This window comes from Myotis brandtii, unplaced genomic scaffold (assembly GCF_000412655.1).
Source record: "Myotis brandtii unplaced genomic scaffold, ASM41265v1 scaffold149, whole genome shotgun sequence".
Taxonomy (NCBI): Eukaryota; Metazoa; Chordata; class Mammalia; order Chiroptera; family Vespertilionidae; genus Myotis; species Myotis brandtii.
In genome coordinates this window covers 676,800-704,035 of record NW_005355385.1, presented here as the reverse complement: position 1 = coordinate 704,035, position 27,236 = coordinate 676,800, and the positions used below count along the sequence as shown (strand labels likewise).

At 35.8% G+C, this 27,236-nt stretch overlaps 1 protein-coding gene across 4 annotated transcripts in view; it reads left to right on the top strand.

Annotated features, from left to right (window-relative positions):
* KIAA2026 (KIAA2026 ortholog) overlaps positions 1-26,305 on the top strand; it is an 83,050-nt gene extending 56,745 nt beyond the window's left edge. For 3 of the 4 annotated variants that reach the window (XM_014535704.1, XM_014535705.1, XM_014535702.1), the window contains 3 exons: positions 8,929-9,044; positions 20,559-20,746; positions 22,022-26,305. In XM_014535704.1, the coding sequence (XP_014391190.1) occupies positions 8,929-9,044; positions 20,559-20,746; positions 22,022-25,647 (3,930 nt within the window). In that variant the 3' untranslated portion in view covers positions 25,648-26,305. The remainder of the gene's footprint in view (positions 1-8,928; positions 9,045-20,558; positions 20,747-22,021) is intronic. The other variant, XM_014535703.1, reaches the window with a different exon arrangement.
* Positions 26,306-27,236: the final 931 nt, after the last annotated feature.

The window sequence follows — 27,236 nt, the reverse complement described above, 5'->3', positions numbered from 1 at the left end:
TGTAATACTCTTTGTAATACTTTAAGCAATAAAACAAAATTTTTTTAAAAGGATATAAAAAAAGATTGGGTATAAGGGAAAATTAACATTTGGCAAAAAAAAATCTTATAAGAAAAGAAACCTTGTCTGGATTATATTATGACAAATGATGGAATGCTAGTCTTATCAAATAGATAAACTAAAATTAAAATATAAGAGCACATCTTTTCTAATACACCTTTTAGCAATTAAGCACTTCTGCACTGAGCAGGATTTAATATTTCTAAATATCATAGTCAGTATATAAAAAAGCTATAAAATTGTCTATGCTCTTTAATCCTATAGTCCTATTTGGGATTTAACATTTATTATACCCATTTCACCCTTACCCAACCCCCAAAAAAGTAGTTTACACAATGGTGTGTTCCACAGACTAACTCTAATATTGGAAATTTGGAAAAAGCTCGTATGTCCAACAGTAGGGAGATGACTAACCAAACAGTAATACTAACACAATGGTATATCATATAGCTAGTAAAATAAAATATCTGTAGATCATTGTTACTACATGGAAATATTTGTGAAATGTTAAATTTTTTAAAACATAAAAAATAATATGTGCGTAATGGTTACAATATATAAAAAGATATGTTAAAAGGAATTAGGAATTTCAAGTAATGAATGAAATTTTTATATGTTCTTAAGATCATTTAAATTCATAATACAATAATAATTCTCCTGCCTAATCAAAGTCTATACGATAGCTAGACAATGTTTTGCGGTCACAGAGTTCTTTATAAGCCAGTGGTTATCAAATCAGGGATAATTATGCACCCCCACCACCCAACCCCCGAGACTTTTTGGTTGTCATAGTTGAAGATGTGGTACTGGCACTTATGGATAGAGGCCAGTGATACTGCTAAAAATATGCTACATTTTAATGATCTAGTATTATAGCCCCCCCCCCCCCCCCATAACAAAGAATTATCTGGTCTCAAATGTTAGTTGTGTGGCCATTGCAAAACCCTGGCGGTAAGCCCATATTTGCTAAGGGCTCTAGCCTCTAATTTTGTCTGCTGCTGCCAATTTATTATGTTGATATTTTGAAAATTAGGTAAAAATCAATAAAATCATATATCCCATAATTGAGAATACTTTATTGCATCATTTACTTCTAATTCAGGCCCGTATTTGATAGAACTTGTGACTATCAATGTTAACATTTACCCTTTATGATTCCATCAGATAATTTTAAAATATTCTTTTTTTCCACTTAAAAATGTTTTTATTAAGATATCATTGAAAAATTTTAAAAAGATATAATTGACATTAAAACTAAATTTGAGGTGTGCAGTGTGTTGATTTGATACATTTATATATTGCTAAATGTTTAGCTTCAGATCCATCTCAGCTGTCTTCATTATGATTTATGGCCTCCCTTAAGTTTGTTCACCATTTACCTTTTACCTTCCTTAGGAAATGAAGTTACAGATAACATGCTTGTATATTTTCTTTATTCATTTTTAGAAATATGATGTAATATATTTTTAAAAGTGAAGATATACTAAGGAATGAGAAGCACAGGTAAATGGAAAAATAAAGTCAAATTATGCATAAGATTTCACTTATTAAATGAATTTATTTGGACCCAAAAAACACATGGTAAAAGTTTAATATAAGGTAAAGCAGTTATTATACATTCACCTTATTTTCTAAGACCTATAACAAATTTTACTCTATTATAGTGAAAGGTTATGGGACTTTTTCCTCCTCCTTTCCATTTCTTATCCCATTTGCTCACAGTGAGGGAGGCATCAAATCAAAATTATCTTTATAGTTATATGTTTAGAGTACAAATCTATTTTACTAGAGTGTGTAATGAACTTTAGGTATATTCAGAGTTCTGAATATGCCCTAATTTTATTTAATGGCTTTAGTTGTAGATATGGTTGCAGTAATCTCTAAATTGTCCTTAAGATTAGTATTAAGTTTTGACAATTGAGTCATTATCTGTATTGGTTTTTTTTATTCTAGATCTTCTGGTAAACTATTTAATGATTAACAAAACTGAAAACTATCTCAACTGTCGGGGGATTACTTTGTCTTTTAATAGTTATATTTAAAGCTTTTTAAAAAATTAAAGTGACCTTTTGGAAAACTTGCACAACAGTTAAGTTTCTTTACTAATTTACAGATTCCAGTCTTATTAATTAGGAAAATACTAGAGGCCCAGTGCACGAAATTCATGCACAGGTAGGGTCCCTAGCATCTACTGGCTGCTGGCTGCCGGCCAGGGCCTCCCTTTATTCTGTGCCGCCCCCTGGTGGTCAGCGCACATCTAACTCCCGGTTGGTCGAACTCCTGCCCGTGGGGACAATTTGCATATTAGCCTTTTATTATATAGGATTTCCTCAACATCTTTTGTGTCCTATGCATACTACCAGGAACTTGGTAGGGATCTAGAGATTGAAATTAAGTTCTTGTTCTCAAGGAAATTAATTATAGAGCTTAAGATTCTATCCCCAAGCTCTGGGGATAAATTATTAACTTTAATCAAGGGTTGGACTAGCTCCAGTATTTTTAAATAAAAGATTTAATCTTTTATTGTCAAGCTGTGTTTATTCAGAAGTCAACATGCACTTGGCTCACTTTAATTAATTGCATGTTTATATGTTATTTGAGAATAGTGTGGAAATACACATAATATGAACTTTGTGAAGAATCAAATGTTAACTGACATGTTCAAAATAATAGTAAGAAAATAAAGCTAGATGACAGGAAATGTGAACCAGAACAATACATGACTGGTAAGACAATAGTCATTGAATTGTCTGAGAATGCATTTTCATTTATCTATGGTAAGTCTCTTCTGCTCAACTAAGAAGGATTTGAACCCTTATTAAGAGTGTTCACTATTTCTACTTACTGCAATTTGGCATAGTTTGAATCCCATCAGGGAAACTTTCATAAAAACAATATTTGAAAACCTCTTTTCTTCCAAAGAAAGTTCTAATTACAAGGGAAAAGGGCTGTTTGGTATTTTTACAATAAGGCAAAGAATTAATGCTATATATTTTCAGAATGGAATGAGCTTCAAGCAAGGGTTAAACTGGGTAATATATCCTTCTATAGTTAGAGCTTCATAGTGTGGCTTGTATAATATGCCTTAAACCCTTTTGAATTACATATCTCACATGCTTATTCAAATATGAATAACATTTTAAATATCAAATTTTTTCAAAGCCCCAAGTAAATTTATATTATCTTCTATTTAGTAGTGATTTTGCCACCTTTCAATGTCCAGAGTTCTGAACAATTGAGTTTAAATCCTGGAGGTGCTTATAAATTAATTAATTTAAAATCAATCAATCAATCCTGGAGGTGCTTACAGCCAAAACTATGAGCTTCATCAATCTGGTAATATTAGATTCCCTTTTCCAATAATTATCTCACTAAGAATGTAATATGTCATCCAGTTTTTCTTCTACAAATCCAAATGACACCAAAACTTGCAGTTTTATTGTTGATGTAGTTGTTTATCTTCCTGCTTTCTAGTTAAATGTTAATTTAGAAATGTAATGGAAATTGCGCATATGCTGTTCAATATGGGATTTCTTTAAAATAAAGTACAAATGCTTTCCTTCTCTATTAAATTAGTCATAGGTGAAAATGTGTAAGAGTACCTCAAGAGAAAATACTAGCATGTGATAGCTCATATTAGAACTTCTGGCAATGTTAAAGTACTTTTTAACTTTTTCCATATTATATGCAGACATTTCACTATACCGCCAAACTAGCACTGTTTCAGGGGTCTTTATCAAGATAAATGTGATGTTTTACCCCCAAAACTGTGAATATACAGGAATATTTGAATATGGTGGTATTTTCTTAAGGTAGGCAATACGAAAATAAGTAAATACTTATTACCTTTTCATGAAATATTACTTGGACTAGGAGAATGCCAAGTGATTAGTTTATTAAAATACTTATAGATGATTTGACTTGTGCTGTTATTACACATCTGAATTTAAAATATTTGCAACCTTCCTTTGGCTATTGCTAGTGATTTTAAATGAGACATCTTTGTGTATGAATCCATTTGGCTTTTCTGAAAGTTGCTTGCATTTTGTTTGTAAAGTATGATATATTATTATTTAAACAAGTTACTTTCACCTAAACTTAACATTCAAACCATCTAAATTTATTAAAATGTACAAAATATGTGCATGGTGGTGAGACAGTTGATAAATCTGGAATTTGTTTTCCTCTTTTTCTTCCTTTTAGCTGTCTAATGTCCCCAACATCAGTAGATTGCCAACTCCCTCTCTTTGCAACACCCCAGCCAGCATTATGCTGGTGCTATCATGCCCATTTCAGATTACTGCAGCAGAATGGAGTTGTTCTTTAGTTGTAAGGTAAGTTTCCCTTCCCACTCATTTCACACACATAGACTCAGCTTTTCATTTTACAGTATTGTGCAGTTTTGTGAATTTTTTAAAGTTTCTTTTTCCATATGGTTCCTTAGGTTATTACTGTGTCACATTCAAAAACTTACAAAACTGCATAATATAATAAAGGATTTATCTTGTGACCATAGACCAACTCCTTTTTTGTAGTAATTCCTACGAGGTTAGAAAACCTCCACTGTTTGACATTTGGGACATCTGGAAAGGGAGCTGGCAATCTGCAGCTGCTGTGGACATTGGATGAGAAAGTATTGAAAGGTAAACTTCAAATTTAATCCATATTGTATGCCTTTGGTTCCATGGTGTATGCTTGAAATTCATACTGTATTCTATGTTAAACTTTATAATACATTCATTTAAAAAATTACTTCTTTTTAAAAGTGATTTTCAGTAAATGTTTGAATTATTAAATTCACAAACACATTGGGATTATCTTAGAAAATATTTTTTACCCCTGAAAATAGTGAGAATTCTAATTTTGAGAACAATTTATTTATCCTTATTTATATACCTGTTTATAAAGAAAAGTAAGAGCTAAATTTATATACATAAAGCTTATTAAATATATTTTATTAGAGAAACAGTTATAGCTCTGTTCCACAAATGACCTTTTATTAGTCCTTCTACCTACCATCTTTATCTTTGATTCTATATTGATCAGTGCTGACAAAGATTGTAAGAGTCTTCTAATTTTTATTACATCCATATTCTGTCTTACGTGTTTGTAAATAGGGGAACTTGCTGTTTTCCTTATTTCTTAATTCACTTTTAAACTTTAGTTCACTATAATTTTAAGTACTGTTGTAATTAAACAATACGTTTTAGATTTTAGTTTTGCATTACAGAGATACCTACCTGTAAATACAGGTGCTTACAACAAGATAGTCTCTTTCTTCTTTAGGAATTGCCTTTGTATAGGCCAAGAAAAATAACATTATATTATCTGCATATGTAAATCAAGTTGATCAGTCAGCAAAGCTATTGCCTGTGTTTGGTTAATGACCTGACTTAAAGTTCTGGCAATATTTGTTTGATTTTAATATTAGACCCAAGTTAAGGTAAATTGTTACTATCTCTGACTAACTTTTAAAATTTGTAAGTTTTCTTCTCCTTACATTAGTCCCATTGTATACTGTGACACTCTGAGATCATCTCTTATTAGAAAGGGACATATTATTTTAATTCCATTTGGTTTTATTGACCAAAGATGATAAATGAAACAAGCAGTGTGAGTTTCTCTTTTACTACCAAGTAGTTAAAGTACCTTGCCTCAAATACCAATCCCAGAGCAGTGATTCTGAACTTGTTAAAACCTGTGTCCCCTTTTAATCAACCTAAAAACTATGGACACCCATACCCCATGGCAGGGTATAGGAATGCCTTTTGTCAAGGTCATATTATATTCTTTATATGTATCTTATAGTCAAAACATTTTATCAGTCTTTCTATAATTTGTGTTATGTATGTAATAAACTTTTTGTTGGCTTCCCAAATACAGAATGGTTAAATATGCATTTTCAAATGTAAATGAAATATTCCATCACTATCTCAATTTGGGAATATGTAATATAAAGAAAGGAAAGAAGGCAAAAATATGTATATAAAGTTAGAAGGCCATAGACATTCCCAAACAGGTCAGTGGGTAAGACAGAATTATATTGAAGTTAGAAATCTATTCTCTGATTAATATTTACTGACTCCTTCCCTGTGTCCACCAGCTAGTTCAGAAGTTTATTTCTGGGCATTGGATTAATTAAAATTTAATAAACCAAAATAAAACCAAAAGATAAAATCTTCCTAATATTTTAAAAATTCTCTTATACAAAAATTAATGTTGCAGTTTAGTAAAGACACAAACACAGATGACAAATGTCTTGCAGTAATGACATCCAGTTACACAGTCTTCCCTTCTTGTGCCTCACTTACCTAGTTCTAAGGTCCCATAACACTAGTAGTCTTTCTGCATTCCCCATCCCATCTCCATCACACTAATCCAGACAGCAGCCATACTACCCAAGTTAATTCTGATCTGCCATTCTGCCCCATCTGACCCCCCAGTAAAAAGGAATTCAGCATGCTTGGTGTTCCCTGGCCTTTTCACAGTTTTCCAATTGATTATACCCAAAGAGTATTATTCTCTCCACCTTCATTCCTCATTTCTGTTTTCTCTCTGCTGTCTTTAACTTAGAAAAAGTTTACTTCTACTCTCACCATTTTATTTTTAAGCCAAATGATAGTTAAGTAGAAAAATAACATTGTTGACATGCCCTGTTAAAGGGAAAAGTCTCCACCTTCCTATTTTCTTTTTTTTTAATTTTCTATTTTTTTTATTGAAATAAAAACCTGTCTCATTCCTCAAAGGATTTAGGGCAGCTGTCATTTGCCTTTTTACCTTCCTCAGTTAGCTTTCCCTAGATAAAAGTTTTTTCCTGGTCAGTTTTATTGTTTATAATTTAACTAGAGGCCTAGTGCACGAATTGGTGCATGGGTGGGGTCTCGCCCGCCCGGCCCCAATCAGGGCAGGTGGGGGCTGGGCCTGTTGGGAGGAGAATATGGCAGGAGGTTGGCTGGACGACCCGCCCAATCGGCCCCATCAGGGGCAAGCTGGCTGGGGGGAGGGGCTGATCGTGGGTGGGGCTGGCCGGGGGGAAGGGAAGGGGCGTTTGGCTGGAGGTCCACTCTTGATCAGGTGGGAGAGTCCGATCAGGGGCAGGCCGGCAGGGGGGAGGGGCTGCGAGGTTGGCTGGCCGGCCCCACCCCCTGATCTGGCCAGGTTCGCTGGCCACAGTGGTTGTCATAGCAACCGGTCCTTATGGTTGTTATGGCCATTATGGTCACTGGCTTTTTATATATATAGTTTGCTTTCATGAGTTAGAATAAGCACTTCATACTATTTCATAACATTCCTTTTGGGGGGAACTTTTGAGGTATTAATTATTGTTAACTTGAAAGTATTTGACAAGAGGGAAGATATATCTACATTAGCATATTATGAAATAAATTAATTTTTTTGAATTTTTTTCATAATGCTATGATTTATCATGCCACTAAGAAGACACAAGAATGAGTGAGCCTGTTTATGTGCATGTGCACAGAAAATCCCACATCTTCCTATTTTTAATAAACAGGAAGATTAATTTTTTTAAGATTAAAAAAACCTCAGTGGTAAAAATGTACTGTAGTTATTTAATATTTTTATGTACATAGACATTCTGTTGGTTTAAAATACAAAAACTTTTGAGAATAGGAACTGTGCACTTAATCTCTTAGGTTTATATGCGACTAAAATTTCCATGACTGAAATCTTGAAGGTTTTAGATACATACACAATTCGGAAATTTATGCACAGATTTAGAATACGTTTTGCTTTAGGGAGCGGTAATTTTTCTGCCTTAATGTTCTACAAATGTGCAATTGGCTCAACGGTTGCTAAGGGATGAAATCTAATTCTTTACATGCTAAATATGATCCATAACATATGTAGTAGTATGTATTTTGTTATTTAAAAAAATAAAACAAATGGGCTATATGGTATGTGAATTATATCTCAAAGCTGTTACCCTCCGCCCCCCCCCCCCCAAAAAAAAGAAAAGAAAATAGTCTGTTTTTAAAAATATATTTTATTGATTTTTTACAGAGAGGAAGGGAGAGGGATAGAGAGTTAGAAACATCGATGAGAGAGAAACATCGATCAGCTGCCTCCTGCACACCCCCTAATGGGGATGTGCCTGCAACCAAGGTACATGTTCTTGACCGAAATCGAACCTGGGACCTTTCAGTCCGCAGGCCGACGCTCTATCCACTGAGCCAAACCGGTTAGGGCGAAAATACAGTCTTTTATATAACAGTAAATGATGATGATGGCGGTGGTGATGTTGATAGATGTGCACTAACATTATGGAGAATAGGGTATAAGCTACCTAGAGATATAACTTGAATAATTCTATGGGTACTACTAAAACATATCTTTATTAGAGGTTTTTATAACCTATGTCAGATTGAATTTATATGATCCAGTTTTTAAGAGATAGTGATGTAATTTTAAGAACTTGAACTTCAGCATCAGGCTGATGCGGGTTCACCTTATAGGACCTTAAATCATTTATCATTTGTTAAGTGAGACTAAAGTGCACATACCTCAGAAGGGTTTTCATACAGCTAGAGTGCGTATGCGCTGTCATACTCACTCCAACTGTCCCTTCTTCCCATCCCCTCCATATATGAATGAAATGCTTTTGAGTAATGCTTTTTAGCAAATGGAGGGGTGTCAGTAATTATTAACTCAGTGTAGCATTGCAGTATTGAAAATGATGACAATATATCAAATAAGGTTTATTACAGGATACATCCCCCTTTCTGCAATCTTCTAGAAGAGATACTTATTTCATGGATATTGGTGTTTTGGTTTTTACTCAGAAAATAAGGGTTGACATTCATTTTTAGATTAAATCTAAGGGATTTACTTTTAAAATTGTGTTTTTAGGGTAAATGGTATCATCGGAGGCAAGCTGTAAAAGAATTGCATAGTACATTGATACGTCTTTTAAATGAACTGCTGCCATGGGAACCAAAATTAATGAAAGCTTTTCAAAGAAACAGGTAACTCAAGCTTTATAATTTGTTTTATTTACTTTAGGGCTCTTAATTTAGGACTTATGAGAAGATGTCCTGGAATATTTAGTAGTTTTTATTGATTTATAATTTAGCAGCTATTTTGAGTGTCTCCTATGTACAAGAGACTTCCCAAGCCCTGAAAAAATAATGTTAACAAAACCCTTTCTCTGTGCCTTACATTCTTTTTCTTTATTGTGGTAAAATGCACAAAATTTACCATCTTAACCAGGTTTAAGTGTGCAGTTCAGTGATTTAAATACATTCATAATGTTTTGTTACTATTATCCATCCATCTCAAGAACTGAAACTCTATACCTATTAACTCTGCATTTTCCCTGCTCCCTAGCCCCTGGTAACCACCATTCTATATTTTGTCTCTATAATTTTGACTACTCTAAGTCCTTATATAATATACAATATTTGTCTTTTTGTGACTTGCTTATAGAATAATGTTCTCAAGGTTCATTCATGTTGCAGGATATATCAGAATTTTCCTCTTTTTGAAGGCTGAATAATATTCCATTGTTTGCATTTATCACATTTTCCTTAGGTAACAATTTTCATGTTGTTAGCTATTATGAATAAGTTGTTATGCACATAGGTGTACAAATATCTGCTTTTAATTCTTCGTGTATATACCCCAAGATGGGATTGCCAGATCGTATGGTAATTCTACTTTCAATATTTTGAGGAATCACCATATTGTTTTCCACAATGACTATACAATTTTACATTCCCTACAAACTGTGTAATGGTTCCATTTTATCACCAACATCTGTTATTTTCTATTTTTTTATAGTAGCTATCTTAATGAGTATGAAGTGGGTGGTATATTGTAGTTTTGATTTGCATTTTTCTAATGATTAGTGATATTGAATATCTTCTTTTTTTATTTATTTTTAAAAAATATTTTTATTGATTTCAGAGAGGAAGGGAGGGAGGGAGATAGCAATGATGAGAGAGACTCATTGATTGGTTGCCTCCTACATGCCCCCTACTGGGGATCCAGCTTGCAACCTGGGCATGTGCCCTTGACTGGAATCGAACCTAGGACCCTTCAGTCCACAGGCCGACGCTCTATCCACTGAGCCAAACCAGCTAGGGCTTGACATCTTTAAATATTAAGTCTTCCCACTACAAAGAAAGAAAATTAGAGGCCAATATCCCTGATGGACATAGATGAAAAAATGCTCAACAAAATATTAGCAATCTGAATTCAGTAATACATTAAAAAGAACATACACTATGATCAAGTGGGATTTCTTCCTGGGATGCAAGATTGATACAATATTCACAAATCAATTAACGTGTTATGCCAGATAAACAAAATGAAGGATAAAAATTATATGTTCAGCCCAGCCAACATGGCTCAGTGATTGAGCATTGACCTATGAACCAGGAGGTCACGGTTTGATTCCTGGTCAGGGCACATTCCCGGGTTGCTGGTTGGATCCCCAGTTGTGGGTGTGCAAGAAGCAGCCAATCAATGATTCTTTCTCATCATTGGTGTTTCTATCTCTCCCTCTCCCTTCCTCTCTGAAATCAATAAAAATATATTAAAAACAAAAAACAAACTAAAAAAAAATCACAGCATGGTCTGTAAGATGGTACAATCCCCATTTAAAAAAATTATATGATCATATCAATAGATGCTGGAAAAGCATTTTAGAAGATCCAGTACTCACCCTATATAATAAAAGGGTAATATGCAAATTGTCCCTTCAACCAGAGTTTGACCAGGGTGTGGGGGCAGCCCACCGACTGCTGGGGTCCTTGCCCCCAGCCGGCCCCACCCCTGATCGACCCACACACACACTGATCGGGGGCAGGGCTGGCCAGACCCCACCCGTGCACGAATTCATGCACCAGGCCTGTAGTTTATGATAAACTCTCGGCACAGTGGGAATAGAGGGAACATACCTCAACATAATACAGGCCATGTATGAATATATGACAAACCTACAGCCAACATCATACTTAATGGGAAAACTAAAAGTGTTTTCCTTAAAATCAGGAACAAGACAGGGCTGTCCACTTTCACTACTCTTATTCAGCATAGTACTGGAAGTTCTAGCTACAGCAGTCAGACAAGAAGAAATAAAAGGCATCCAAATTGAAAAGGAAGAAGAAAAACTGTTGTTATATACAGATGGCATGATACTGTATATAGAGAACCCCAAAGTTTCCACTAAAAAACTAGAACTGATAAATGAATTCAGTGAAGTAGTAGAATACAAAATAAATATTCAGAAATCAATTACATTTTAATACACCAATAATGAACTAGCAGAAAGGGAAACTAAGAAAACGATCCCATTTATAATTGCATTAAAAAATATGTAGGAAATTTTTAATCAAGGAGGTAAAAGACCTATACTCAGAAAATTATAAGACAGTGGAGCACAAAATTGAAAGAAGATACAAATAAATGGAAGTATATACTGTGCTCATGGATGGGAAGAATAACATCATTAAAATGTAAAATACTACTCAAAGTAATCTGTAGATTCATTGCAGTTTCTATCTTAATACTTAATAGCGTATTTCACAGAATTAAAAGAAGTAATCCAAAAATGTATTTATTTTTATTTTGTGTGTGTGTGTGTGTGTGTGTGGCTTTTACACTGCTGAGCCGTGTCCAGCCCTAAAAGCGTGGTTTCCATCTTTCCCTCTGAGTCTCACCTCCTGCATCTCTTTGATGCACTAAGAATGCTCTCTGTGGATCAATGAAGAGGTGCAGCCCCCCAGGCATAGAGCTATGACAGAAAATCAATGTACAGTGTGGACAGTTGAGGAGAACCTTAAAAAATGTCTTAAACAAGTCCACACTCTTCAGTCCCCCACTGCCAGTGGTGGAGACAACTGGGCTGGGGGTGGGGGGGGGGCAATACCTGCTAATTGGCACATTCTTTTTTAGTGTCTGGAGGCTTAGCAAAACCAGCAGATGAAAACTACAGTCAACATCATAATTAGAAAACATGTAGATTCACAGATGATTCTGACACTTTTCCCCTCCTGTCCCTATGGTGAGTCTATTTTAAAAATACTGAACTCAGCACTTTGCTTAAATCATGCTGAGACCTAATGTGCATTTTATTTTCTCTCTAAAAGCAACACTTAGCAACTTTTACCTGCTGGCATCATCTGGTACCAAGAACAATGAGAGTAATCCAAAAATTTATATAAAACCACAAAAGACTCTGAATAGCCACAGCAATCTTAAGAAAGAAGAATAAAGTTGGACGTTATTACGCTACCTGATACAAAACTATACTACAAAGCTATAATAATCAAAACAGCATGGTACTGGTATAAAAACAGACATATAGATCAATGGAACAGAATGGAGAGCTGAGAAATAAACCCATGCCTATTATGGTTAGTAAATATAGGGTTCTCAAAAATGTATACACACATTTTGAAAAATTACAAAGGCAATGTTTATTAAAATACATTTCATTTTCAAAATTGAGCTATCAGCTGTTAAAGTGTGTATACATTTTTGGGGGACACCCTGTATTTGACAAAAGAGATCAGAACATATAATGGGATAAAGACAGTCTATTCAATAAAGGGTGTTGGTAAAATTGGACAAATAGATGCAAAAAAAATGAAACTAGACCACCTTTTACACCATATATAAAAATAAACTCAAAATGGATTAAAGACTTAAATATAAGACTCGAAACCATAAAAATCCTAGAAGAAAACATAGGCAGCAAAATCTCTGACATTTCTCTTGGCAAGATTTTTTTCTGATAAATCTTCTCATGCAAGGGAAACAAAAGAAAAATAAACAAATGGAACTACATGTTTTGCACAGCAAAGGAAACCATCAACAAAACAAAAAGACATCCTACTAAATGGAAAATATTCACCAGTATACATCCAATAAGGGGTTAATATTTAAAATTTATAAAGCACTCATACAATCCAACACACACACAAACAAAACAATCCAATTTAAAAATGGGCAGCCCTGGCCAACATGATGCAGTGGTTAGTGTTGGCCTGTATACGGAAGGGTCACGGGTTCAATTTTGGTCAAGGACACATGTACCTAGGTTGCAGGTTCCATCCTCGGTTCGGTCAGGGCACATGCAGGAGGCAACCAGTCAATGTGTCTCTCTCACATTGATGTTTTTCTCTCTCTCCCTCCTCCCTCCCACTTCTTCCCCCCTCCTTTTCATTCTTTCTGAAAATCAATGGAAAAAAATATCCTCAGGTGAGGATTTTTTAAAAAAATATTAAAAATGGGCAAAGAGGGCCCTGGCTGGGTGGCTCAATTGGTTAGAGCATCGTCCCATACACCAAAAGGTTGCAGGTTCCATTCCTGGTCAGGGAACATACCTAGGTTCCAGGGTGCATACCTCCTGATCACATTGCATTCAGGAGGCAACCAATCAGTGTTTCTCTCTTCACAGCGATGTTTCTCTCTCTCTCTCCCTCCCTCCCTTCCTATCTCTCTAAAATCAATAAAAAATATCCTCGGATGAGTATTAAAAAAATAATTATTAAAGTACCAATTGCAACAGTATGGACGTACCTAGAAGGTACTATGCTAAGTGAAATAAGTCAGTCAGAGAAGGACAAATATCATATGATTTCACTTATTTGTGGAATCTAAAGAAAAAAATAAATAGAAATAGACTCATAGATAGAGATCAAATTGATGGTCACCAGAGGGGAGGGTGTTTGGGGGCCTGGGTGAAAAAGGTGAAGGGTCTAAGAAGTACAAATTGGTAATCACAAAATAGTCATGGGAATGTAAAGTACAGCATAGGGAATCTATGTATATATCTATGTATATAAAAGCCTAAGTGATCGTTATGACTGGTCGCTATGACATGTACTGACCACCAGGGGGCAGATGCTCAACGCAGGAGCTGCTCCCTGGTGGTCAGTGTGCTTCCCACAGTGGGAGCACCTCTCAGCCAGAAGTCCGACTCACAGCTGGTGAGTGCAGCTGCAGTGGCGGGAGCTTCTCCCGCCTCCGTGGCAGCGCTACCAAGCGGCAGGTACAGCGGGGCCGGGATGAGCAGGAGTGGTGAGGCGCCAGCCCTGGCTCAGGCTCCTCCTTGGCTGCTTGCTACTTCATGCACTGCTACATCCCCCAAGTGGTCCCAGATTGTGAGAGGGTGCAGGTCAGGCTGAGGGACCCACCAGTGCACGAATGCCTGCACCGGGCCTCTAGTATAGTCAATAATATTGTAGTAACTATGTATGGTGCCAGAATGAATACTTAAAATATTGAGAGGACCACTTTGTAAAGTATGATTGTATAACCATTATTACTGTACTAGAGGCCTGGTGCACGAGTTTGTGCATGGTTGGAGTCCCTCGGCCTGGCTGGCGATTGGGGCTAATTGGGGCAGGCTGGCCAGGGGGAGGGACTGCAGGAGGTTGGCCAGCTGCGGGAGGTTGGCTGTGGGATCGCACTGACCACCAGGGGGCAGCTCCTGCATTGAGCATCTGCCCCCTGGTGGTCAGTGCGCATCATAGCTACCAGCCGGTCATCCGGTCGTAATGATCTTTAGGTTTTTATATAGAGAGATAGCTGAAACTAATACTGTACAAAATAATATCGAATGTAAACTGTAATTGAAAAAATACACTGAGTGGCCAAATTATTATGACCAAATTATTATCATAGCAAATTAGCTATAATCTCGCGCTGAAGTTGCTAGAGAGCCAGACCATTATAAATAGGGAAGCAGGTTGTTTATCACGACAGTAGAAGTGATTTTTTTTCTGAAGATATGGGTAAACAATGCAGCTTAACAGCCTTTGAATGTGGGGTGATTGTTGGCGCTTGGAGCCATGGAGCGAGTATCAGCAAAACAGCTGAATTCGTTAAATGTTCAAGAGCAGCTGTTGCTAAAGTGTTTAAAGACTGGACTGTCAGCTGAAAATCTGGGTCTGAACGTGCGAATTGTGGCCATCAGTGACTAGTCAATGTTAGGGCAGAACAGAGAGTGTCAAGACTGGTACAAGACAACAGAAGGGCAACAGTGCATCAAATTATTGCAGATCTTAATCAGGGATCCTCTCAAATGACGCACTGTTCACCGAAGACTGCATCATATGGGATATGGAAGCCGAAGGCCTGTTCGAACACCTTTGCTGTCGGCAGTTACCAAGATAAAACGTCTCCAATTCGCACAGAAACACAAGGATTGGACAGTCGAGCATTGGAAAAAAGTCATGTGGTCCGATGAATCACGTTTCCAGTTGCATCTTGCAGATGGCAGAGTGAGAATTTGGCGGAAACAGCATGAAAGCATGCACCCCACATACATGAGTACAACCCTTCAAGCTGGTGGAGGCAGTGTTATGGTTTGGGGCATGTTTTCCTGGCATGATTTGGGCCCTTTAATTTGTGTGGTACAAAGTTTGAATAGCACAGCATACCTAAGTATCGTTGCTGATCAAGTTCATCCTATCATGTTGATGGTGTATCCCAATGGAGATGGCTTCTTCCAACAAGACAATGCGCCATGCCACGGTGCTCGTATTGTGCAGGAGTGGTTTCAAGAACATGAGGGAGACTTTACCTTGCTTAGGTGGCCCCCACAATCACCAGATCTCAATCCAATTGAGCATTTGTGGGACGAAGTTAAAAGAGTCATCAGGCAGCTGGTTCCACAACCATCAAATCTCACAGAACTGGACAGTGCTATTCATCAGGCATGGTGTCAGATTCCTCGCATCACCTTTCAACATCTCGTGGAGTCAGTGCCAAGAAGAATCGCCACAGTATTGAAAGCAAAAGGTGGCCCAAGGAAGTGCTGATGGGGTGGTTATAATAATCTGGCCACTCAATGTATATTATTTTCCAATACATGAATATGGTGTGTTTCTATTTACCTATGTCTTCTTTTAATTTCCTTCTTCATTTTTTTTTTTTAGTTTTCTATGTACAGGTCTTTCACATTCTTGATTAATTCCTAAGTATTTTAATTTCCTTTTCACTTTGATCATTGTCAATCTATAAAAATACAACTGATTTTTGTGTATTGACTTATATCTTCCTACTTTGCTCAATTTATTAGTTCTAGCAATTTTTTTAGTTCTTAGTGTTTTTTTACATATAATATCTATCTGTGAACAGAGATCATTTTACTTCTTCCTTTTTAACTTGAATGCCTTTGTTTCTTTTTCTTGCCTAATTGCTCTGGCTAGAATATCTAGTACTATGTTGAATAGAAGTAGCAAAAGCAAGCATCCTTGTTCCTGTGCTTAGAGGAAAAGCTTTCAGTCTTTTACCATTGAGTATGATGTTGGCTGTGGGTTTTTCATGTATGGTGTGTGTTTTTTTAATGTTGAAGTAGTTTTCTTCTGTTTCTCATGTGTTGAGTGTTTTTATTATGAAAGGATGTTGACTTTTGTCAGATGCTTTTTCTGGAATAATTGAGATGATCATGCAGTTTCTTTTCTTCATTCTGTTAATGTGGTCTATTACATTAACCAGTTTTTGTATGTTGAACCATCATGGCATTTCAGGAATAAATCCCATTTGGTCATGGTGTATAATTCTTTCAATATGCTGCTGAATTTCATTTGCTTGTACTTTGTTGAGAATTTTTGCATTAATGTTTATAAGAGATAGCAGTCTGTAGTTTTCTTTTCCTGTAGTGTCTTTACCAGGATTTGGCATCAAGATAATGCTGGCTTCAAAGAACGAGTTAAGAAATGTTTTATCCTTTTGAGATTTTTGGAAAAGTTTGGAAAGGATTGGTATTAGTTCTTCTTAGATGTTTGGTAAACTTCACCAGTGAAGTAGTCAGGTCTGGGGCTTTTCTTTGTCAAGAGATTTTTTTTGTTAGTGATATGATCTCCTTACTAGTTATAGATTTAGTCAGATTTTCTATTCATGATTTAGCTTTGGTAAGTTTTATGTTTTTAGGAATTTGTTCATTTCATCTAGTTGTCCAATTTATTGGCATACAATTGTTCATAGTACTCAGAATAATCCTTTTAGAATTGGTACTAATTGCCCCACTTTCATTTCTGATTTTAGTAATTTGAGTCTTCTTTTTTTTTTTTTCTAAGTCTAGCTAAAGGTCTGTCAGTTTCGTTGATCCTTCAAAGAACTCACTTTTGATTTCATTGATTTTTCTCTGCATTTCTATTCTCTATTTTATTTAATCTTTATTATTTCTGTACTGCTAGCTTTGGGTTTCTTTGTTCTTCTTTTTCTAGGTTCTTATGTTATAAAGTTAGGTGGTTGATTTGAGATCTTTCTTGTTTTTTAATGTAAGCATTTGTAGCTTTAAATTTTCCCCTTAGCACTGCTTTCATTGTTCCATACTTTTGATATGTTGTGTTTTTATTTTCATTAATTTGTATTTTCCAACTTCCCTTATGATTTCTTCTTTTATCCATTGGTTATTTAACAGTGTTGTTTAATTTTCACAAAATTGTAAATTTTCCAGTTTTCCTTTTATTGATTTCTAGCTTCATCTGTGGCTTATATTCTAATGGAAGAAAGGGACCAAGTCAAATGTTAGATGGTGATAAGTGCTGTAAAGAAAAATAGAGCAGGGTAAAGGGGGATAAGAAATGCCTGGTTTGAATGATGATTGCTCTTTTACCAGGGTGTTGGAGAAATTCCCTGATAAGGTGATGTTTGAACAGAGATCTAAAAGAAATGAGGGCCCTGACCAATTTGGCTCAGTGGCTAGAGCATCGGCCTGTGGACTGAAGAGTCCCAGGTTTGATTCCGGTCAAGGGCATGTACCTTGGTTGCAGGCACATCCCCAGTAGGAGTTGTGCAGGAGGCAGCTGATCGATGTTTCTCTCTCATCGATGTTTCTCTCTCATGGATGTTTCTAACTCTCTATCCCTCTCCCTTCCTCTCTGTAAAAAATCAATAAAATATATTTTAAAAAATAAAAATTTAAAAAAGGAAATGAGGGAGAGAGCCATGTAGATATCTGAAGAAAAAGAAGATGCAGAAACCCTAAGGTTGGAAGCATGTTTGGCATTTAGAGGAAATGCAAAGGAGCAAGTGTAGCCAGAGTGAGTGAGTGAGGAGGAAAGTGGTAAGAATCAAGAGTGAGAGAAGTAAAGATCATGTAGGTCTTTAAGGACTTTGGTTTTCACTCTGAGATGAGAAGCCTTTGGAGGGTTTAAAGCAGAGGCAGGACATGTGCTTTAAAACTTAATGTTTAAACTCACTCTGCCTGTTGTATTGAGTTTAGTATGTAGAGGGACAACGATGAAAGTAGGGAAATCAGCTACACTCTAGCAGTAATCCAGGCAAAAGATGATAGTGACTTAGATCAGGATAGTAGCAGTGCTAATCACAAGGAGTGGATGGATTCTGGATATATCTTGAAGGTAGAATTTTTTTTTTTTTTAATTCTCACCTGAGGATATGTTTCTATTGATTTTTTACAGAGAAAGAGAGGGAAAGAGAGAAACATCGATCAGTTGCCTCCTATATGTGTCCTGACTGGGAATCAAACTTGTGACCCTTCACAGGACAACAATTCCAACCAGCTGAGCCACACCAGCCAGGGCAGGATTGGTAGAATTTACTTAGGGATTTGAATATGAAGTGACAGAAAAAAATGAGAGTAAAAAAATGATCCTCAGAGTTTTTGGTCTAAACAATTGGAATAATGGAATTGCTGTTAGCTGAGATAGTGGGAACTGAAGGAATAACAAGTTTGGGGCAGAGGAAGAAAGAGATTCAGAGTTTGGATTTCAACATGTGAAGTTTGATATGCTTTTTAGACATCTAATTGGAGTTATTGAGTAGGCAGTTTAGTATAAGTTCCCAGTCTAAGAGAGTAAGCCAGATTTAAGTTTGGAAGTTGTCTGGATATAGATTATATTTAGGCTGTGAAACTGGTAGAAATTACCTTGTATGTGAACATAGATAAGAAGAGATACTGAACCCTATGGCATTCATAGTTGGTGGAGATGAGTATCAGCAGAAGAGACTGAGAAGGTGAGTATTCAGTAAGATAGGAGGAAAACCAAGAGAAAGAGTGGTGTCTTGGAAACTAGGGAAAGAAAATGTCCATGAGGTCTACTCATGATGCACTGAGGAATATGAGGACTGAGAATTTATTATTTAATTTTGACAGCATGAGATCATTGATGACCTTGATGAGCTGTGTTAGTAGAGAAGTGGGTAAAAGTTAGGAGTCTGTTCAAGAGAATTAGGGTAGAAGAATTAGAGTTTTGCTATAAAGTAAAGCAGAGAAATAGGGCAGTACCTAGAAGGACAATTGGAGTCAAGCGAAGTAATGCTTTGTGTTTTGTTTTTATTTTAATGAGAGAAATAACATGGTTGTATACTGGTTGAAATTATCTGATACAGAGATAAAAATGGACTCAGGCAAAGGAAGGTAGAATGATATTCTTGAAGAGGTGAGACAGGATGCTTAAGTGGAGGAGTCAACTTAGATAAGAAGACAGAAAATATGAGTACAAATGAATGTCTTCAGTTGCAGATGAGGTATGAACATATGAAGGTTCTTGTCTGATTACTTTTATTTTCCCTGAAATAAGAAGCAAAGTCACTAGCTAAGACTGAGAAGGAAGGAAATTATAAATCCCATGTAGATATTTCTAAAATGAAATTAATTTTACAGTTACCCTTGGTAACCCATTCTAGTATCTTACAACCCTTACCTACTTCATAAAACCTTAAGTATTAATTTAAAACTGATAAATTGAAAGTTATTATTAACTAACATTTATTGAATATTTATGTGCCACACATACTATGAGGTAAGTAGTTATTATCCCTATTGTACAAAGACGTAAACTGATGCTTAGGAAGTCTTGCCCAAAGTCTTATAGCTGTTAAATGACAGAAGTGAGACCTAAACTTCAATATGCAAATATAAGAACTTGTAGCAAAAATACATTAGAGAATGTATGTTCAGATTATTTTTAAAAACAAAAAAATAAAGGGTAAAGGTTAGGGGGTAGAACATAGAAACTCAGTTGAAAGCAAAAATGATAATAAATACCATATAATCATTTGGAAATGTTTCCATTTCTCTGTAGTTTCATTAAAACATAGCTGTTACATTTTTATGTGAAAAGGATCTCTGGAAGATCACCTTTCTGCTTTGTTTTCTTATGCTTAATAAAGATTTCTTTCTAGTAGACCCAAAAGTTTAGAAATATTTACTCTCAGGATTAAATGATGGATATTTATTTTGTTTGTTAATCTCTGTAGATAGGTACTGTTTCTTAGAATTTCTTGATTAACTTTTTAATGAACTTTTAAAATATTATAGTCATTTTAAGACTATCTAAAATCAATATTCTTAGAATTACCTTTTTCTCTACCAGTAGCATTTAGAAAGACAAATGAGTGGAATGTTCAAACACTTTATTTTGAAGTTGCAGATATAATCTTTTCAATTTCTTATGCTATACCTTGGGTTTTGTCTTCTTAAATAATATTCATTGGAAAGACTGAACTAAACATGGGTATTTTGTTTGTTTGTTATCTTGGGCATTCTATTTCAGGAGCCGCCTAAAGAAAGACTATGATGATTTCAGAAGACAGCCTGATCATGATCAATTTACTAGAGAACTATGGACTACTGAAGAAGGTGAAGGAGATCCTGGAAAGGAATCTCCTAAAGTTGAAATCAGTAAGTCTATAGACTCAACAGAACCTCTAGATATCCTGGAGAAAGATCACTTTGATTCAGGTAGGCATTGAAAAAACAGCAACTATGCATTACACATCTGTAATTCAGTCCCCATTGTTACTTTCAGAATATGGCTATTTAATTATTATCATGGAATTATAATAAATCAAAGACTGTTACTTCAGTACTAATCAAAGAGGTCATAAATTTAATAAAAGTTTAATAAAAAACACTTTCTTTTAAATCAACACTAAAAGCTCAGAGAAGTTTTAGTATATTATATGGAGATAAAATATCATCTAGTTAATGACATGTATTGATTGGGAAAATCTGATGTTTTGAAGGTGTACTATGTCCTTAATAAAAGGCTCTTTGAAGTTATTACATTTCTGGGAGTTTCTGGAGCCAATGCTTGACTCCAAACTATATGTGTGTCACTGCTCATTACAGACCACACATCCTTGATCTGTACCTCCTTTGAAATAGATTCAGCCTCTTCTTATCACTGTGTTTGAAGCACTATTTCTGATGTTTACTTTAAATGGGAACTTGGAAAGTCCCTAATACTATGAAGATTATTTGTTAATAAGGAATGACCAAGATTGATGGCCTAATGATACCTGAGTGGACACACTATTCTTATATTAAAAGCTGGATTAGACTATCTGTAATTCATTTCAATTCATCAGATTATATTATTATATAAATCTAATTAAATTACTTTCTTTAGTTATATGAGGGTTAGTATGAAAATTTGTGGTTAGAAATGAATTAACCTGTTGTATTTTATGTCTTTAGTAAATTGAAAAAGAGTAACTTCTTATCAACCCAGTTTGACCAGACATGAACATAAATTTTTTACTGTAGGGGTAATTAAACACCAGTAAAAGATGGACACTTTTCATCCTTTAGAGTCTCTAAAAATAGATTAGTATGGAGAACCATGTCTCTTTGACATCAAGATTTTCCTGTGAAGAAGAGAACTAGACTAGATTCCTTTCCAAATCTAAAGTCTTAGCCTTTAATTGCTGGCTTAATCTCTTTAAAATATGTAAAATTTCCTTTTGTGCTTACATGGTCAGCAGAATTAGAGAAGTTAACCAAAAATAATTTTCTTGTTAATAATAGGATGTTCTTGAAAATGTTTATTATATCAAGATTACTATGTCAAAGGTCATCTTACCTTAATTCCCATCAGTAGTGCTGAGACTTGAATCACCTTATAAATTTCTTAATAAATTGTCAGTTCAAAGATTGACTTTTTAAAAAATAATTGGTCTTATTACTATTCACTTGCAATTTATATTAACAAAATGCTTGTTTTATAATTTTCAGATGATATGAAATTGTCAGAAATAGAGTTTCCTATGGCCAGAAGCAAGTTGTTGAAAAAGGAATTGCCTTCTAAAGATATACTGAAGACACTGCCTAAAACACTTAAGCGACAGTCCAAACAAACTAGTCATCTGGATGATAGCACAAAAGAACTTTCTCCAAGGAAGAAAGCAAAGTTAAGCACAAATGAGACAACAGTTGAGAATGCAGAAGATGATATGCAGATGGACTATTTGGATGAATCAAAGCATACAGAGCCACTGTTTCCAGAGTCATTTGGCTCAGTGGATTCAACACCAGTGTCTACTCTCCAGAAAGGGACCAAACCTATTCAGGCCTTGCTTGCAACAAATATTGGGAACAAAGTGACCTTAACAAATCAACTGCCCCCTTCCACAGGTAAAAGTGCTTCTGTTGTGGAAAAGCCAGTTATATCTCCTCCAGAAGCAAGCCCCATAAAGCCAGCGTTGACCTGCCACACCAGTACAAAAGGTCCTTTACAGATGGTGTACAAAATGCCCTGTGGCCAGTGGTTGCCCATAGATCTTCATAATAGCTCAGTAAAGATTCAGATGCAACCTATGCTGGATCCTAAGACAGGAGAAAAAATCATGCAGCAGGTCCTCATTCTGCCTAAGAATTTTGTGATTCAGCATAAGGAAGGAAAAGCAGTTGCAAAAGAAATACCACCACTTCAACAAAAAGGTACAGAACAACATGGTTTATCTTTCCAGCAGACAGCAAATGTAAACTCTTCTTCAGCAACAGTTCTTGTCAAGTCAGCAGGAGCTGTTTCTTCTACCCATCTACCTAATGCAGTTTTGAACAAGACGATTACACCTTTGTCAAATGTGAATAGTGCTAGACCACAGCCTTTGTCACCTGTAACCTCCATAAGTAATTTATTAACACCACCAGTTAAGAATAGTCAGAGTGAGGTAGGAAAAGTAAAAAATGCAATTTCAGCAACCACGTTCGCCCATCCCATTGCTTCACCCACCATTTCTTCCATAGTTCAGCCTCTATTATCAGCAACAACACTAAGTGGATCTACAAATCCTGGTAGCTCCCTCAACAGTTTTGCACAACAAAATTCTGATTCTTCTGAAGCAAAGCAAGAATTGAAAACTGTGTGTATCAGAGATTCACAGTCAATTCTTGTAAGGACACGAGGTGGGAACACTGGAGTTGTGAAAGTACAAACAAATACAGATCAAAATTCACCCAACAGTTTATCTTCGAGTTCAGTTTTCACTTTTGCTCCTCAGCTTCAGGCATTTCTGGTGCCAAAATCAACAACTTCATCCTCCTCTGCTTTTTCACCAGTAGCTGGAATGACTACTACATCTAGTCTTCCACCTTTTGGCCAAACACCAACTTCTGCTTCCATTCCAGCTGGCTTTAATCCATCCATGGGGAAAAATCTCAAACTTACATTAGGACAACCTCTTGTAAGTGATAATTTGGGCCACATGGTAGAGAAGACTTCACACATGCCCTCTTCTCCCTTGAAGTCCTCTATTTCTTCTAGTACTCTGCTATCATCAACAGCAAATAGTTCAGTAAGTGTAATTAGCCTTCCACCAGGAAATTTTGGACAAACCAACGCAAATGCTATTCATACTCCAACTAAACAGCAACAAGCAGATTATATCACAAAAAGTTACCCTGTTACAAGATCAGAAGCAACAGTAGCAACAAATGGAGATGTCATCAGTGGGACTACAGTTCAAAAAGTTATGTTAGTATCAGCTCCATCTGTTCTTTCTTCTGGCAGTGGAACTCCAATTAATGTGACACCTGCACCAACACCTACAGGTGTGTCTGCCCAGAAATTAGTTTTTATTAATGCTCCAATATCCAGTGGCACTTCAACTATTGTGGCAGAACCATTAAAACAAACTCCCCCCTTGAATAAAACATATGTTAAGACTCCAGAGCAGCCTCAGATAGTACTAATTCCATCTACAGTGGGAGCACCAATGAAAATAAATTCATCAACAACTGTGTCTCAGATAAAAGATGTGAAAATTGGTCTAAATATAGGTCAAGCAATTGTAAATACTACAGGGAGTGTGCCGGCTATACCATCAATTAACATACTGCAAAATGTAACCCCAAAAGGAGAAGAAAAAAGTACCAAGGGCTATGTTTTGCCATTGTCAACAAGTAATTCAATTCCAGTAAGCTCAAATTTTGTGAGTCAAAATATTACTCCTGTTAATGAATCAGTGGTTTCTGCAGCAAGAGCAGTAAACATGTTTTCAGTAACAGGAGCAAATGTATCTGTAGGTTCTCTTTCAGTGACCTCAACCTCTGCTTCAGTTGGGACACGACCTCCTGTTTTAGTCAGTGGAAATGATACCTCTTCAAGAATTATGCCTGTTTTGTCAAATAGACTTTGCACGTCAAATCTCGGAAACACTGTGGCGATATCAACTGTGAAAACAGGACATCTTGCATCATCTGTTCTGATTTCAACTACACAACCAACAGTGTCTCCTAAATGTTTGACATCAGCTTTGCAAATCCCTGTTAATGTTGCCTTGCCTACACCTGTGACTATATCCCCTAAAATCAACACAGTCCCACAAGTGGCAACAGTATCAGGAGCCACACGTTCTGTATCTCTTTCTAAAAGACAATCTCAGACTTCTGTCCAGTTTCAATCACCAGGGATTTCAGCTACAGTGCCAACAAATATGAACACAAATAAACCTCAAACTGAATTGCCATCCCTTTCACCGAGTCCAAGTAAAATAGTTAATATTTCCAATGTTGCTTCTCTGCCAAACCAGCCAATATCCCCTGCTTTAGTAAAGTCATCCTCCAGTTACAGTTCTACTCCAGGTGGCTCTGCCATTCACACTGCTACAGCACCATCACATGTAACTAGTGTGGTAGAAAGTCAGTTCAGTGAACCTTGTATTCAGCAAAAAATAGTCATCAACACCAGTACGCCTTTGGCACCTGGTACTCAGATCATGATTAATGGAACCCGGTTTATTGTTCCACCACAAGGTCTTGGAGCTGGCAGCCATGTTCTCCTTATATCTACTAATCCAAAATATGGACCTCCCTTAGTGCTTAACAGTGGCCAAAGCATTCAGCCTATACCAGTAGATAATCCTGTCCAAAAGACCACACTAGCATCTAATAATTTAAGTGGGCAACCTGTAAAACAATCTCTAAGAACCTCTACAAAAATTGTAAACTCTCTTGAGAATGCAAGTTCTCTACCCACAGTGCATACACAACCACAAATCATAAACACAACTGCTCAAGTTTCTGTTCCACCTCCTGTACCAACGGTGTCATTGACTTCAGTAATTAAGTCTCCTCCAAGTACTCTTTTAGCCAAGACATCTTTGGTTTCTGCCATTTGCTCTAGTAATTCTCCACTGCCAAGTAGTACTTCAGTATTTCATTTGGACACATCAGTCAAAAAATTGTTGGTTAGCCCAGAAGGAGCCATTTTGAATACCATAAGTACTCCAGCATCTAAGGTTTCTTCACTCTCTTCATCTCTCTCTCAAATTGTTGTATCTGCCAGTCGAAAGCCTGCCTCTGTCTTCCCTGCATTTCAGTCATCTGGCTTAGAGAAGCCTGACACAGCTGCATCTTGAATTTAGACTAAACGAGCCAGTTTTTAAATAATGGGGCATTGTTTTGATTCCCATATAAATTTTATTATTTTATTATACTGTTGAAAACATACTATACATATTGTGTGTGTGTGTGTGTGTGTGTGTGTGTGTGTGTGTTAATGTATCTTTTCATTAGCTTGCAACAGGCTTTGTTTTCTTGGGGAGGAAAATACCTGTTCCATTTCACTCATTGGTATATGTTCTCTGAGGTTGGTTGGTTAAAGTAGACAGGCTTTACCTGTCTGTATAACAAATTGAACGAAGTCAAGTTTGACTAGTTTGGAGTAAGCTAGCCTTTTGCGCACTTGCATTGACATGTTTCTTCTTGAATTTGGACTATTGCAGCGTGTATCTACAATATGGTATTTTGTGTCATTAGTGAAATCTTATTTTTGTTTCTGTAAAAATATATATATATATATTTATGCATTGTGAAAATGCAGTCCATGGTGTAAAATTGTACATATTCCTAAATTCCTAACAACCTGTACTAAACTATATGTACAAAGAACTATGCTGTCTTATTTATGTTTTGTTTACATAATGTATAGTTTTTTAAGTATTTTAGTAATTTTGGACCAGTGAACTGTTAGCAACAATGCAGAAGAATCTGCATGTAATAAACTGAGTTGCTGTATTTGTTTGTTTGAATACCATTTTTTTTTATTGCGTTCTTGTTCCATTGGGAGAATATATGATATAAAATGGAGATAGTCCTTTACAAAAAAAGAATTGAGGCTGGGAAATTTGAATTAATAGCTAGCATTTGTATAGGCTTTACAGTTTGCAAACTGTACTTCCACATCTCATTTGATTTTCACGGTATTCTTGAGAGGGTTAAGTGATGTGTCCAAAGCACCCAGCTAGTAGGTGGTAGAGTCAGTTTTTGAACGTGATGCTTTACATTCTTTTTCCATGATTTTACACTATTTATGTTATAAAATTTTACTCTAGATTTCATTATTTTAACTTTTTTCTGTAAGTCCACCACCAAATTCTATATTAATCAAAATAAGTAATCTTTCAGACCAATGTATTTGCTGTCTGTTTATACACTCCAGATATGTTTTTATAAGCTTTTTATTTTTAAATAACTTTAGATTCACAGAAAGTTACAATGATAGCACAGAGAGGTCCCTTGAATCCTTTACTAAGTTTCCCCCTGATAGGTTTATTTTTATATTGAGGTGTTGGTTCATAGTGACTAATTTTCCAATTTGGTATTTTTTAAAACATGATTTTTTAGTTTAGAATAACAAATGTGGACACTTCAATTACTTGTAAGTACTCTTTGCTTTTTATTTGTTTTTGTCAACTACAGAGCAGTTACTTAAATTCCATTATAAAGCAATTTTTATTGGTCATTTTATTCTCAGGGTTTTACATTGTGGTATTTCAGGATATGCCTCATTTTAAATAAAAGATTTTATACTTATTGGATCTTTATATCCATTATCTTATTTGGGACATTGTATATTCATCCACATTCCATTTATTATAATATTGTTAAACCTGGGGTTGAAATGGTAGGGAAGAATAGGCCTACAGACTTCTTTTGAAACTACATT